Here is a 15593-nt window from a genome sequence, read left to right as displayed (position 1 = left end):
TGGATGCCCTGGCACGCATTCTCTCTTCCTCCCTCCCACCCTCCCTCTCTCTTTCTCTCTCTCAAATAAATAAATAATTAAATAAAATTATATTCTAAAAAAATTTTCACAATTATACCAAATGCCTCTCACCTTCAGAAATGGCTACGAATTATCTTCAAACAAGCAAATACCCTGAAACGACAGTGCCCCAGGAGTCCTCATGGATTCTCTCTGTGTCTCAAACTTTCCCCTGCTGGAAGCAATGTTCTGGTAGCTACTCTCCCAAATGCGGGACAGCTTTGAGATGGCCAAATGAGGGCTCTTCTTTCCCAGTTGCTCCACGTAATATAAGCCATGGCTATAAAAATGGAGATGCTATACTCTGTTTTAGTAAGATAACCTTTGAATGTTTCTAGCAATGTTAATGTATGGAATATATAGATAGAGACAAGAAATTTACCTGTAACTATTATCCTTATTTTCCCTTAGTAATCAAAAGACTCAGGTCATCTGTAAACTAAGCCCCATCTATTAACACATGTACAGCTGCTGACTTCTCCTGTGCTAGCCCCCGCCCAGGGTCTAAATGTAATCTACATCTGGTGAGTACACGTAATGAACTCCATTTGCAGGGGCACAGACACGCAGCAGAAGTCAGCACGCCTGTAAATGAAAGCAAAATGTGCAGAGAACAAAGAGCTCTCACTTACTTGCACGAAGGACGGAAGGTGTGACCTCAATTTCACTTGTCGCTTGGTAAGGCTGAAAGGCAGACGCGTTGTTGGTGCCCAGCTCACTGCCAAACATTTCTGGGCTCTGGGTGCCTGTGGAGCTGGCACTGGTGCCGTCCCCTCCATGATGGGGGTCTTGCTCATCGAACACCGCCACCAGCTACAAGTGAACAGTAAACAAGAGCTCATGAATGAAGGCAAGTAAACTCATACCATGCCTGATTCCACTGTGACGCAAATCCACAGTGGGAGATATTGATGGCAAGGTATCCAGGAATGTTGAGTTTTAGGAGGCAAGACTCTAGTGAGAACGTCTCCCTAGAACTGCAAGCTTTGCCCTCACAGTTTTATGTAGTACACTTCACCCCCATAGTTCCATGGGTGAAAATAACAACTTGATGTCACAGAATTCTTGGATGGAGGACTTGAAGTGCTTTTTTACATAGGATGTGCTGTTGAGGTAGAAAAGTGGAAACAAGCATGTGTATACAAGCATATAGATATGTATATGTGGGTACTTGTATTACATACAATATAAACTACATTTGACACAGGAAAAAGAGGAGATTAAAAAGAATACCTCAGACAGGGCATGGTGGCACAAACCTTTAATCACAGCACTCGGTAGGCCAAGGTAGAAGGATCATCAAGAGTTCAAGGCCACCTGAGACTAAATAGTGAATTCCAGTCAGCTTGGGCTATGCAAGACCCTACCTCAAACCATGGAAGAAAGGAAGGAAGGAAGGAAGGGAGGGAGGGAGGGAGGGAGGGAGGGAGGGAGGGAGGGAGGGAGGGAGGGAGGAAGGGAGAAAGAGGGAAAACCATACCTCTGTCTGCTCACTGCAGCATAAAAATTCTAAGAAGACTAATGAACTAATGAGAAGGGTTATTGTCAAGAAATAAAAAAGAAATGGAGTTGAAAGAAACATGGGGCAATCTGTAGCTATAATAGGAAAATGACAGTTTTCCAAGTACCTTTTTCTGAGTAGCTCTGAATCTACAAATTATAAAAGTTACTATATTACCCAAACATAAATAATTAAAATTAACCAAGATGGTATTGTGGGGTGAGGGCCCCTGACAGACTCCATCCAAACAGCACACAAACGACAGATGTTACAAACCAGTGACATGACCATGATGAATGGGGTGGAAAAGAAATAATCTGGCTTAAATTTGAAAAACTCAATTTCCACTATTTAAGGCCAGAGTTAATGGGCGAGAATATGATGAGAAGCAGGATATTTATATCTCAAAAGACTTTCCTAAATGATATGTTTCAACTAAAAAAAGAGGAAGATATCTTTGTACTGGAGAAAGTTGGCAGGCACAACTCCATGATGAAGGTCAGCATCGATAAGGATGTCAGCATCATAGACCATCTGACAAAATGCTCTGAGAAAGACATAACATCACTTCTACAGTTGGTCTTCCTGCCAAACAAGTTTAACTGTAATTTAATCATGAAATATCAGACAAACCAAAATTGAAGGACATTCTATAAATAATCCTCTGACTCAAAGTATAAAGGTCATGAAAGTAAAGAAAAGAATGATGAGTTATGTAAATTGGAGAATGGGGAAATGAGAAATACAAGCAATGTGATCCTTGACTGGGTACAGAGCCAAAAAAAAGATTCTCAAAAGAATGGCAGAATTAAAATGAACTCTGAAAACCAGTTGGCAAACCAGTTGAATAGTAATTTCCTTGTTTTTATCAATGCACCATGATTATAGTAGGTATTAATAGAAGGGAATGACAAAAGGAATAAAGAATCATTATATAGCTAGTTTCCCAATTTTAAGAAATATGTAACTATTTCAAATTGAAATTTTAAGATAATAGGTGTCATACAATGAAATACTATAGGAATGAAAAACTCATAGTATTTATTCTAAGGAATACAGTTCTTAAAGCACCAATGTGCTGTTGTAAAGAGATCAAGATTGGCTACCACCATGGTCATCACCTGTAGCCCTCTGTCTAGCCACAAAGTTGAGCTTTCCAAGGGCAGTCTATAGCCAGAATGAAGCATCCCTCCTGCCTCCCTCCCAGGGGCCATCCTCCTATACAGGGTAAAGGACAGAAAGATCCATTTACAGCCGGATCAGCAGAAACCAAAACTGCGATCCTCATTTCACAGACAGTTCTCTCATCTTGAACAAATGCTATTTCCATGGGCATTTACATATGATTAATCAATTCATGAAACAAAGGAAGCCATCATCATGTCATAGAGACATGTAGACAAACAGGATGCTGGAAGACCTGCTGTGCCATACTATCTAATTAGCTGATTAAAGAATACAGTAGGAGGTTAGGCGGTGAGAGAAAACAAAGCAGGGTGGAAGCTTGGACGACTCGACCTTACAATAAGCAGCAGAAGTTGGAAAAGAAACGCTTCACAGTTCCAAAATCTAGGGACGTATTTAGAGGTGTGCACCCAAGTTTCCAGATTATGGAGTAATCATCTGTTTATCTGACATTAACTGGCAAATGCCTGGCTGTATTAGAAGCTCAGACATTTCCCCAAAAAAGAATCAACACACACTTTCTGAAAGGAGCCAGACAAGTAAATACTTTTGGAGCTGCGGTCCAGATCATCTCTATCACAACTATTCTACACTTCCACGAGAGCAAGAAAGTGACCATAAGGGAGCACATGACCAAATGAGCATGGTTCTGTTTAAATAAAACTTTATTTACGAAAACAGGCAGTAGGTCACATTTGGTTTATAGCTACAGTTCCATGGCTATAGTTAACACTCAACTTTAAATTGAAAAATAGAAACAAAATCAAAGCTCTGATAAGTTAACAATATGCAATCCTAGCTCTTCATCAGAACTTGGGGTGTCTTTAAAGCAAAAAAATAGCTGGGTGGCAATCGCCTTTAATTTCAGCATCTCAGAAGGCAGAGGTAAGAGGACCACTGTGAGTTCAAGGCCAGCCTGGAACACTACAGAAGTGAGTTCCACGGAAGCCTGGGCTAGAGTGAGACCTTACCTGGGCGGGGTGAACAAAAAAAGGGGAAGTTCAAGGTATATGACTTCACATAAATTTTAAAAATATTAAGTTTTGACATTTTGGTGCTTAATTTGAATCAATTGAAATTCAAGTTTGATATCTTTTCTCAAAAATCCTTTCTGCATAAAAAAGAAAAATCCTTTCTGCAAACTGAAAATTGAGATGGAAAATTACAAAAAGGAACCTTTAAATGCCAAGTATGATGGGAGTGCTTAGACATGTCTGTTGGTTTCAATCACTGTCTCCAGCACTGTGAGGAAACACAGGACTATGAGATGTGCACTATGTCATGAACAAATGGTGTTTGAGTTTCAGAGGCAGAATCACAGTTGGTGATTTGCAATATGCCAATAACATACAATTCTACAGCTTTCTTTTAAACCAAAATTTAAGTGCCAGGTGCAGATATGAGGTAATTTTGTGTTAAATTGGGAAGGTTTTATAATTTTAGAAAACCTACTCTACAGGAATATATATAGCAACACTGCAACAGAAAATGAGACTTTCACAAAAACGCCCCATACTGAAAGTCCCTGCATGCCCTTCAAAAACTAAGAGAAGTATCTCTTAAATTTCTAAAACGTGACTCAATTCCAAATTTTAGCAGATGGGAACATCACTGTCCATGAAGTGGAAGGTTCATGTTTGCGTTCCAATAACCATCAGTCGATCTCTCTTCTGATCCACACATCCAACAAGTCTTCAAGGGGGGAAAAAAAAAAAACAGACAGGTTGGATCTGGATAATACCCAGGAAAAGCCGAGTATAAATACACTCTTCTCAGTTCCGTTTACGACAGGACAAGTCATTTTTAACTCCCTGAAACGTCAGAACCTTTCAATAGAAAACCTAACATATAAACAGTGCTTTCAAGTCCCTTCAATGGATAAAATTAGGCAGAGACAGCGCAAAACTGCATGGAATCGAGTGGCTGAGAGCACCAAGTTCGGGCTCAGGGAGCTGAGCTTAAAGCCGGCACTGGCCCTACTCTTTAGGCAGCAGCTGGTAAATCCCATCACTCTGCCACCTCTCCACACCTTTCCTCAGCTGGAGAGAGGGGGGTTAGACAGCATGATACCTCCCACTGTCCCTCGGAACCGTGAATGCTACCTTCTGTGGCTAAAGCTGCTTTACAAACAGGACTCTGGTTAGTGCCTGAAAATGTGGAGATTAAGCTGAACAGTGTGGAGAATCTCATCTAATCGCAGGAGCATGGGATAGTGAAGAACTTCCCTGACTATGGCAAGCCAGGTGTGACAGAATATAGAGATGCCAGGCTCTGGCAGATGAGGAATAGAAACCTGGATAACAGAAACATCTAGAATGTGAGAAACAGCCCAGGACCTCCAGAAAGGGCTCAGGCTCTGCTAACTCTGTCACCTTCTCCCAAGACCCAAGTCAGACCTTGGTTACCTAGAACCGTAAGTTTATAAGCACACCCTGTTGCATCGTTGTAAGCCATGGATGGTGGCTACTTGTTACAAGTAAAGAGATTAGGCACAGCAAATTCAAGAACACGGCAAACATGTAACTGCTGGGGATCAACAATTATAGCATAATAGCTAAAATATATATGTATTTTTGTAAATATAAGATCAGTTTGAAAATTAATGAAGCCTGAGGCAAAACTCAATTGGTATGTTTTAGTCCTGCACACCAATAATATTTTTTTCATATAATTTTTTAACCCGCACAAAAACATGGAGAAAGGAGGGAGAAGCTGACCAGAAAATGCTCAGATTAAACCCCAAGTTCCCTCTGTGCTTCACAATCCTGTCTAATAGAAAAGGTAACTGAAAATGAGCGAGTTCCTTGTCCAGACTTACACTAAAGATAGAATGATGGGACCTCAAGGCTGCCTGATGTTCACTCCTACACCCCTACCAAATCAACAGCACAGCCCAAAGGGAACCACTGGCTGCAGCCCTCCACATGCCTCTGGATGGGAGCCTTTTCCTGGTTAACCAAAGGTAATAACCCCCATGATAATCAGTGCAGTTTTGATCCCATCACCTCAAAGTCTTCCTAACATATTGAGGGTAATCAAGACGATTGCAAACAATTCAGTCTTGGTGATATGGTAGTGTAGTCTTCATCAGAATGCTTAAAAGAATTTTAAAAAACCTTGCAAACTCCACCCTTGTATAGGAAGATGGCAGGAGACAGATGACCAGCTGTCAGGATGAAACAAGGACAAGTCCACATACATCCAGGGACCACTGCTTCTTTGGTATGGCGTGAAAACATCCAGAGGAAAGTAGTTATAAGGGGGCCACACAGATGTTCCCTGTGTGTCCACAGAAATATGGCTATGAAAGAGGGATGCAGCTCTTTAGAGACAGCAGACTTTTCCTGTGAGCAAGGATCACACCAAAACGAAAATGAACGTGAAGATGCCTTCAAAGCCCACATATCTGAAGAAGATGTTTGGCCTCCACAATTAAGGCAGGTTCTACTGACTAACTGGTTCTACAGTACCAAAACAAGCCCATAAGAAACTCAAAACAGGAAGTAAACCTCTGAGCAGGGGGTGAATTTCATGGGCAGGCCTGCCTAGAATAAATACATTTTTTTTTAAAAAAATAGCACAAAGAAAATCATGAAGAAATATAAGAGCCACAGCAATTAGCCATGGGATTATACTACCAACCAATAAAAATCAAGCAGTTAGGGCTGGAGAGATAGCTCAGTGGTTAAGGTGCCTCTGTACAAAACCCAACAACCCAAGTTCGATTCCCCAGTACCCATGTAAAACCAGATGCACAAGGTGGTGCATGCATCTGGAGTTCGTCTCAGTGGCTAGAGGCTCTGATGTGCCCATTCTCTCTCTCTCTCTCTCTCTCTCTCTCTCTCTCTCTCTCTCTCCTTGCAAATAATATTTTTTTAAATCAAGTAGTTGGAGATATATGTAGTTTGTATTTGAAGTGAGACTCATCCATCATATGTAATCTGAACTATCAATATTCCTAAAGTCACTTTTCCTTGCCACAGGTTTCAATATTAATATTTCAATATTAAGGAGCACACATGTCAGTTTGTTGAAATATCTCTGCCCTCTCACTAAGGAATATATCAGTTTAAATGAAAACTCAGGTCTAGTAATTGGGCTCCCCTTTAAGCATCCCTTAAAGCACACTGAGCCTTTGGACTAAATAGATTTCCAATTTAAGACTTGTGTGCAACTAACAGCCTTGAGTATGTCAGCCACAAACCACAATGAAAGATGCAAATGAACAGTCAAAAGCCAGACAGCCCACTTGTCACAGAATGAAAACCCTTCCCATCCCCATCCCCAGTCACAAGTGCCATTGTATCATGTTCACAGAGCCAGACATTATAACTCTATTGCCACATAGGTGGTAATAAAGAGGATGACAAGCCAGGCTTATCCTAGATACTCAGCAGACTGAGGACGGAAGATCACAAATTCAAAGCCAGCTTGGGCTGCAGAGTGAGTTCAAGGCCAGCCTGGGTAACCTAGAGAAACACTGTATCAAAATAAAAAAAAGGCCGCAGATGTAGTTCTTTATTGCCTAACATGTGCATGTGCAAGGACATAGGTTCAAAGCACAGCAAAGAAGGAGGGGGATAGGTCACACCGAGCAAGCGGTAATTCTGAAGCTGCTAATCAGCATAGAGAGGTAAAGTCTGCGCTGGACTGCTGGCCTAGGTTCCGACTGACCAGGAGCTTCCCTCCATAGCTCCAGGGACACCGGAAACTGAGTGGGTGAGCCACAGGAGCACACGTAGTGAGGTGGCCCTGCTGGTTGTGTGGGCCTGGAAAGAAGGGGCCCTGAATCCAGTCAGTGAGTTCCGATGACTGAACTCGCCCCACCTGTGGCCACGGGCCACAGACACTCAGCACGTGATCACCCTGTGAGCATGACGTGTGGTTGAAAACCACTTAAGACAGCGCCAGTGTCCCACTGTCCACTAGAGAAGGCATCAGGAAGAGACAATAACTGGGACAATGATGTTCTGTCAGAGGAGTAGCACAAGCTGTACCAGCAAAATCTAACTTGCCACAGGAGACTCTCCAGCTTACAGCTGGAGAACTTTGAATGTTGTATTTGCAAGATGAATTCTGTGTTTCATCAGCATCTAAAGAATTGAGTGTATTTCCGCTGCCAAGAAAGGGTTAGAGGGTAGTGGTGGTTTGATTCAGGTGTCCCCATAAACTTAAGTGGTCTGAATGCTAGGTTCCCAGCTGATGGAGATTTAGGAACTAACTCCTCCTGGAGGCAATGTATTGTTGGGGGAGGGCTCACGGGTGTTATAGCCAGTGTCCCCTTGCCAGTGTTTGGCACACTCTCCTGTTCCTGTTATTCACCTGATGTTGGCCAGGAAGTGATGTCCACCCTCTGCTCATGCCATCATTTTCCCTGCCACCATGGAGCTTCCCCTCACATCCTTTTTCCTCACAAGCTGCTCTTAGTTGGGTGATTTCTACCAGCAATGAGAACCTGACTGCAACAAGGATGTAGCTGCATATGGAGAGTGTTTGCCTGGAAAGGGTTAGACATTGTAGCTGTGTCGGGAGAGTGCCTGCCTGGCACTCAAGCCCTGGGTTCGATTCCCAGCACCACATGCACTTTGGTGATGCATGTCTGCAACCTGAGCACTCCAGAAGTGAAAGCAGGAGAATCAGAAGTTCAAGGTCATCCTTAGCTCCATAGCAAGTTCACAGGCCAGCTTGGGCTACATGGATGTGGGTGTGAGTGCATGCTGAAGCGCACACGGGTGTGCACACACCGCCTCTTAATGCCTTCCCCTATACTGCAATGACTAGAAATACACAGCCTGCAGCACCGGCATGGCGTCTCTGAGCTTTAAGCAGCAAGTATGGGCAAAGCAACATGCGGACCACTGTGCGCTAACAGCCGAAACTCCCCAACCCCCGCCCAGGACACAATGGGTGAGGAGAAGCTCGGTCCAAACACCAGCACCATGATTACCCACAGGCGAGACAGCACTCTTGATCACCTGGAGGCAAGAGAGAAGGTCTAGGAACAGGAAAGAAACTTTGGGAAGGCAATGGAACCTTGTACCCCCAGGACATAGCTGACCAAACTGCCTGCAAAGACAGTTATCCCTTTTCTTTATACCTCAAACAGAAATGTCTGGACCTAGTAAATAAACACTGCCTGCTTCAGGCCAAGATGTGGGAGTTTAACCAGATCAGCATCCTTTTCTCATCTTCCAAAAGAAATTATGAGCCAAGTTTACAGTCAAAACATATGTCTTAGCTTCCTCGTGACCTATGTAGCAGGAATGTGTGACCTTCCTTGCCCTACTTTTCTCATCTTTTCTTACCTATAACCAGCATAGTGCACCTCATCATCAACCCTACGAACTTGTTTACTAAGGAAAAACTCGGTAATCCAAAATTTTTAACCTTTTAAAATCTTTCAAAGGCCACCAAAATCATATACAAAGCTATTTTTTTAAAAAAAAAATTATTTATTCACTAATTTCAGAGTGAGAGAAAAAGGCAGAGGGCGGGGAAGGGGGGAGGGAGAGGGGAGAGGGGAGAGGGGGAGGGAGGGAGGGTAGAAAGAGAGACCAGGCATGCCTGGGCCTCCAGCCACTGCATGCACCACCATGTGCATCTGCTTTACGTGGGTTCTGGAGAATAGAACCTGGGTCCTTACACTTCACAGGCAAGTGTGTTAACCACTAAGCCATCTTTCCAGACCCACAAAGCTATTTTGGGGTGTGTCTGTGTGTGCGCACATGTTCATGGGTGTGAATGGGGCACGCATGTGCCACAGCACACTATGGAGCTGAGAGGCCACCTTGTTTGAGGAAGGGTATGTCCTTGTTTACCACTTCATTGGCCAAGTTAGCTGACCCATGCGCTGCCAAGAAATTCTCCTGTCTCGACCTCTTTTCTCGCAGTAGCCTCACTGGGATTACAGACACCCAGATGGGTTCTGGGGACCGGAACTCAGGTACTCAAACTTGAAATCAACTTAATCTCATCCCCAGCCCCACAAAGCTATTGTTAAGACACTGACATGAGTCTCCCTTGAGAAGCCACCTCCACATATGGGAATGTATTCTTAAACATACCTCTCTCTCTCAATGCCCACACTTAAAATTGCATTACCGTCTTTTTCTTTAAAAAAAAAAAAAAAGAATAGGAAAAGAAAAAAAGAAAAACCTATCCTTAATAAAGCCTACTCTGCTTCAAGCTGCCTCATTCTGAAATTCTCGTCTACAGTGCAGTCATGGGAAGATCTGGAAAGCTCCTCAGGCTGCTACAGCCAGTCATGCTGAGGGAGCCTTGACACTCTCTATTAGATTTTCTTTTTAAACTTGTCCCTCTTTTCTCCTCTCCATAGTTGTGACAAGCAGCACCCTGAAACTATGTCCGGGATTATGGAATCCCCCACAGCTACCTACTCCCAGTCATAGCCTCCTGTAAAGTCCCACACATCCCATGCAATGCCCTCCCTCACAGTGTAATATCCTTCCTCCCCCCTTATTCTACGTCCTGAAGCCTTTTTCCTTTCCCTTTGCATCCCACCATTTTCTTGCAAGGAGTTAAATAAATTCTTGGGCCCAAAAAATAGTCTGTCTTGTCCTGCTTTTTCAACCCCAAACCTTATGCCTTCAGCCACTGACAGCCTGATTCCTGCCTCTACTGGGTGAGATCTCCCAAAGGAGGCTGTTTTATTCATTGTGCGTCTTCAGCTGGCCAAGACAATGGAGATAGTGCCTGCTCTGGAACCCCCTTCTTCCCATCCTGACTGCCAAGCTCTCCAAGTAACTCACACCAGGGAGGCTGTGCTGAGGCTTGTGTCAGGGTCAAGTTGAATCTGTCTTCCATCCAGGAAATCAGTCTCCCAGAACCCACAGAAGATCTGTAATCAACCCATCGCCAGTTCCATGCAGAACGCGCGTGAAGGGAACAGAGACGCAGCACTGCAATGGCCAAAGGCAGCGAGCTCTAATCCTTCATCCTTTGTACTCGTTACTAGGAAACTGTTCATCCCCAAACAGAACTTTGAAGGATCACTTATTTCTTTAAGTTTTGGAAGTTGTGCTTAAAAATTAAAAGTACTAGGAAAGAAAACCTGGCCACGGTTCTAGTAGATCAGATGGAAGGGGGAACTGAGAAGTGATCTGCAGTCTCAGAAACATCTCAGTGTTGGGCCTAGGGCTGATGCCACAGAGGAACAGGGATCATTTACAGATAGTATTTCTGATGCTGAGACTAGCCTGTTTCTAAGGCAACTTGCTATTTGTATTGGTGACTCACTTGGGAGAGAGTAGTCTTGTAAGTGCTGACTTCAGCGTTCAAACTCACACTGGTAACTCACTTCCCTCTAAAAGCATCATCTGAAAGAGAAGTTTAAATGCTTCAAAGGAAAGGGGATTCAGATGGCTCTTTAAAATGGAGGTGGCGTGGCTAAAAGACTTTAGAGAAGAAATAAGAAGTACTTGTTCTGGGTGTCTCTATGTACACAGTGGTTTATTTTCAAGTTGAAATGCATCCATCATGAAGTATTTGTTGGAAAGCCTGTCATCTCAACACATGGGAAGCTGAGGTAGGAGGATAGTGAATTCCAGGCTAGCCACATACAACACATACTACACATACAAACCAAGATTCTGTCTGGAAAAAAAAAAAAATCAGAGCTGGTGAGATGGCTTAGCAGTTAAGGTACTTGCCTGCAAAGCTAAAGGACCCAGAATCGATTTCCCAGAACCCATGTAAGCCAGATGCACAAGGTAGCATATGTGTCTGGAGTTTGTTTGCAGTGGCTAGATACCCTGGCACGTTCACTCTCTCTTTTCCTCTCTCTCTCTCTCTCTCTCAAATAAATAAATAAATGTTTTTTAAAAAATCAAGAAGATACACAAAAAAAAAATTCTAAATTGAGTTCAGTCTACAACAATGCATATGGAAAAGGAGCCAATATGAACAAAAGATCAAAGTTCAATCAATTTGTTTTGTAAAATCTAACCCAATGTTACATTACAAAATGACTTTCCATTTAATTTACATGAAAAAAGAAAAAGCATGAGTTTTGAATATCCACCAAAGGCGCAAATATATGAGATGCTTCAAACATTTTCTGATTTTTTTTTTTTTTTGCTGTTGTTGTCTTTGTTTTAATATCTTCTACAGGATAGATGAAGATGTCCTTGACATTAGCTTAAATTATCTTTGGTGTGCAATACAGTGCTGATTAAATTAGGCTCATTTAAATCATCTGGCAGGTGTATTCTAAAAGCAACTAAACAGTACGATTCTTTTATCAACTCTTCATTAGTAGAACCTGTTCGGCAGTGTTTGTAAAAAGCAAACAGAGTAAATGCTAATTGTGTGCTAATCCTTTCTTTCCCATATTTGATGCATTAAAACAAGCAAATAACAACTTAGAAGTTAAATATTTCCTCCATTTTATGAATCCCTTAGAACACTTAAACATAATGCACATCGTCTGACACGTAAATGGCAAGGTCATTCAGTGGGTTTAGCTAATAACAAAACTTGGGAAGTCTACATTTTAAAGAAAATTTGCTCCTTGGAAAGCCAGACTCTTGCCTTCTCTAACTCCTCACAGAAAAAGGAAAGAACTGGACAGGTAAAGAAAGTCATACTCCCCACAATGCCTACAGGCCAGCATTTCCTTCACACCCCTGGGCTCCATGTGGAGGGCTGTAGTCAGACAACTAATGGTGGCAAACTACTCACAATAGTCCTTGCAAGCAACAAGTACTCAGCAAACATGAGCTATTACTATTGCCAAAGAAAGCTGAAAGGGTCAGGCCCTAAGCGTTTAACTAAGCCATATGAACTTCCGTCCTGAAGACTATAGGGCTTCTTTGAAGACATGGCACTGTAATTTGCATTTACCCTGTAGATGGCTTCAAGGGGTACAGAGGAAGGGCTGGAAGGACACACACTCATAGCTCGTTAGTTCAATAATGAGGAAGTCATAAGGGTCTAGACTAATAGGAAGGCAGTGGAGTGAAAACACAATTAAAATGTATAATTATAAATTTCAGAGCCCAGACTTACTTAAAGGAACTTGGCACGTGCTTTGTGGATGGCCCCACAGGAGAGGTGGGTATGGGGCTGAGGCTTGCGGTGGGGTGGCAGGGCAGTGGGCAGGAACAGGGATAAACGAGAGAGGAAGCACAAAGTCAGCACCCACACCCCGCAGAGCACAGCCAGCCGGGTCTGCCGTGGGAGGCATGGCGCAAAGCTCAGTGCACATATGTGCGAGCTTTTTAAAATTAACATGTAATTTGGAATTATTTTGGAAAAAATATGAAAGCCTTAAAAGCTCAAATCTGGAGGCTGCATGGTGATGCAAGCTGATGATTCCAGTACTTGAGAGGCAGAGGCAGAAGGACTGCAGAGAGTTCAAAACCACCCTGGATCATGGAGTCCTAAGTCATAGAAACCAAATTATTATATATGGTTCACCACAACTGTGATAAACCAACTGACATTAAAACTGGAAGCATTGAGCTAACAGCACAAGGGATAACATTACATTAAAACTGCCTGAAACATGAAGTCACCTCACCCAAACACACCACTAATTCGCCGTTGCTTTTCCTCTGGGGAAAAAAAGAACACTATTTGTATATTGTGGCCACCTAAAAGCTGACCTGATTCAAAACCCTCAGACAGTGATGTACGCTTAGGCCAGTGCAAACAATGAGGGAAATGTCGCTTCAGAACAGTGGCATCTCATCCTAAATTTAACAAGTGAATAAAACAGAAACACCTTTTCCTGGAATGCCCTAAGGCTGAATCAGTGTGATTAAAAAATAAGTTGGCTCATTAGTTCCCCTCCCTAAAAAATATCAATTAAAAACCCTCGAAATTGGAAAGGCAGGCTCTCTAGAACAAATATTCCCTGTGGAGCTAGAAAGACCATGAAAATGCAAGCTGCAGCACTTCCTACAGACCCGCACTCGGAGTCGTACAGGCCCGGGAGCCCCTATGCTCACGTGCCAGCATCCCTGGATGCCACCAGCAGCTAAAGTCCTTCAGATACACACTCACTGACAACCAAGACACAGTAGATACAAGATTCTGTCAGTGATGGGGTGGGACCTAATCGAAGCTGTCTCCATCACAGGAGAATGGGAAGGCGACTCTACAAAGACATGGAAGCCTGTCCTTGTGAAGGGGAACTTGTTTCCACTGCCGGATCTGCAGTTCCGGGGCAGCTCCGTCTCCTGCTCTCTCGCTCCTGTGAGCCGGGCAGCTACACATGCAATTCGATGGCCCGTGATGCCCATGGCTGGCACTGCACAACAAACATGAGGGAAAGGGCTGCTATTAAAATGGAATGGGGGGGGGGAGTATTACCATGGGATATTTTTTATAATCATGGAAGATGTTAATAAAAAAAATTGAGAAAAAAAAAAAAACGGAATGGGGGGGGGGGCTGGACAGGTGGTTTGCTTACCTGTTAAGACGTTTGCCTGCAAAGCCAAAGGAGCCCAGTTTGATTCTCCAGGACCCACATAAGCCAGATGCACAAGGGTGTGCGCATGCGTCTGGTCTCATTCATTCTCTCTCTCTCTCAAATAAGTATGTAAATAAACTAAACATTTTTTAAATGGAATGGAAGAGTTGGGGGCTGAAGCGTGTGTGGTTCACAGTGCTGGCCCTCAACCTCGCTGTGTGCTCCAGCCTTGGTGTGCACTGGGTAGAGACTCGGGGTACCAGTAGGTCAGTATTTACTGAAGGAATGTGTCTTCCACACAATAGTTCCACACTCACTGTGTTTCAGATCCCACACGGTAAGAAAACTGGCAAGCAGACTTTTAAGCGATCCTCTCTAGCTTGAGAAGAAAAAGAATATCCCAAGATATCTATGAAGAGATTAAGTTGACAGTGTTGCTATCACGTTTCCTTTCTTTGCTTTAAATACATTTTTATTGAACCTGAAATCTTGCAATATTTCTGTGAGAAAATAAAATAGTTCTAAGGCAACTGATTTTAAAGCACAAACTAATTCCTAGATTGAAGACATCAAGCTTAAATAGAGTTGCCACAGCAACCACTTTCCAAGCTTAAGATATGGGTAAAATTTTAAAGCAAAATAATAGTGATATTCTACTCAAAAAGTTAAATAATCGAAATATTCCATAAAGGTACATTGAAAATAGCACTAGAAAAGGTAGAGGAGACTTTTAGAAACTAAATGCTTCTGCTCAAAGCTGTTACTCAGTAAGGTAGGTGTCTCTGTCCCCTTACTCTAGGGCTGTGATTCTCATTGAGGGCACACTTGTCCCAGAGAACACTGGCAAAGTGTGGGCGCATATGTGAGTGTCACAGCTAGGGTAGGGAGCTAGATCGAGGAAGGTGCAAAACCTTCCACATAGGGAAGAATGACTCACCCCTAATCCCTTCAGCACACAGGCTGAGAACTAGTCCAGAGAGTCTGGAGACCTTGTACTTTAATGCTTGGCAGTAAATGCTGGAGAACATGCATGAACTTACGTGCAGATTGCCTTTAACGTGTCTGCTGGTACTAAAATGTCAGTAACCACAGGCTGTAAGGGAAATCCAAACAGCGCCCCAACCCCGGCACTGTCGCAGTTTTTTTTATTGATTGACTGATTTGAGAGAGTATGAGCACACCAGGGCCGACTGCTGCTTGCTGTAAATGAACTCCAGATGCATGCGCCACTTTGTACTTCTGGCTTCATTGGGTACCGGGAAATGGAACCTGGTCTGGCAGGTTTTGTAAGAAAGCTCCCTTAACCACTGAGCCATCTCTCCAGTCCTGTTACAACTTTTTAATGCATTTTTATAATTAAAAATATCATGGATGGGCTGAAGAGAGGGTTCAGCAGTTAAGGCACTTGCATGC

At 43.1% G+C, this 15593-nt stretch overlaps 1 protein-coding gene across 18 annotated transcripts in view; it reads right to left on the bottom strand.

Moving 5' to 3' along the window:
• Pard3 (par-3 family cell polarity regulator) overlaps positions 1 to 15593 on the bottom strand; it is a 619141-nt gene that overhangs the window by 395855 nt on the left and 207693 nt on the right. For all 18 annotated transcript variants that reach the window (XM_004659771.3, XM_045148688.1, XM_045148686.1 and 15 more), the window contains exon 3: positions 693 to 873. In XM_004659771.3, coding sequence (XP_004659828.2) covers positions 693 to 873 — 181 coding nt within the window. The remainder of the gene's footprint in view (positions 1 to 692; positions 874 to 15593) is intronic.

The sequence above is a fragment of the Jaculus jaculus genome, chromosome 5 (assembly GCF_020740685.1).
Source record: "Jaculus jaculus isolate mJacJac1 chromosome 5, mJacJac1.mat.Y.cur, whole genome shotgun sequence".
NCBI lineage: Eukaryota > Metazoa > Chordata > Mammalia > Rodentia > Dipodidae > Jaculus > Jaculus jaculus.
This window is presented reverse-complemented; position numbering and strand designations above follow the sequence as displayed.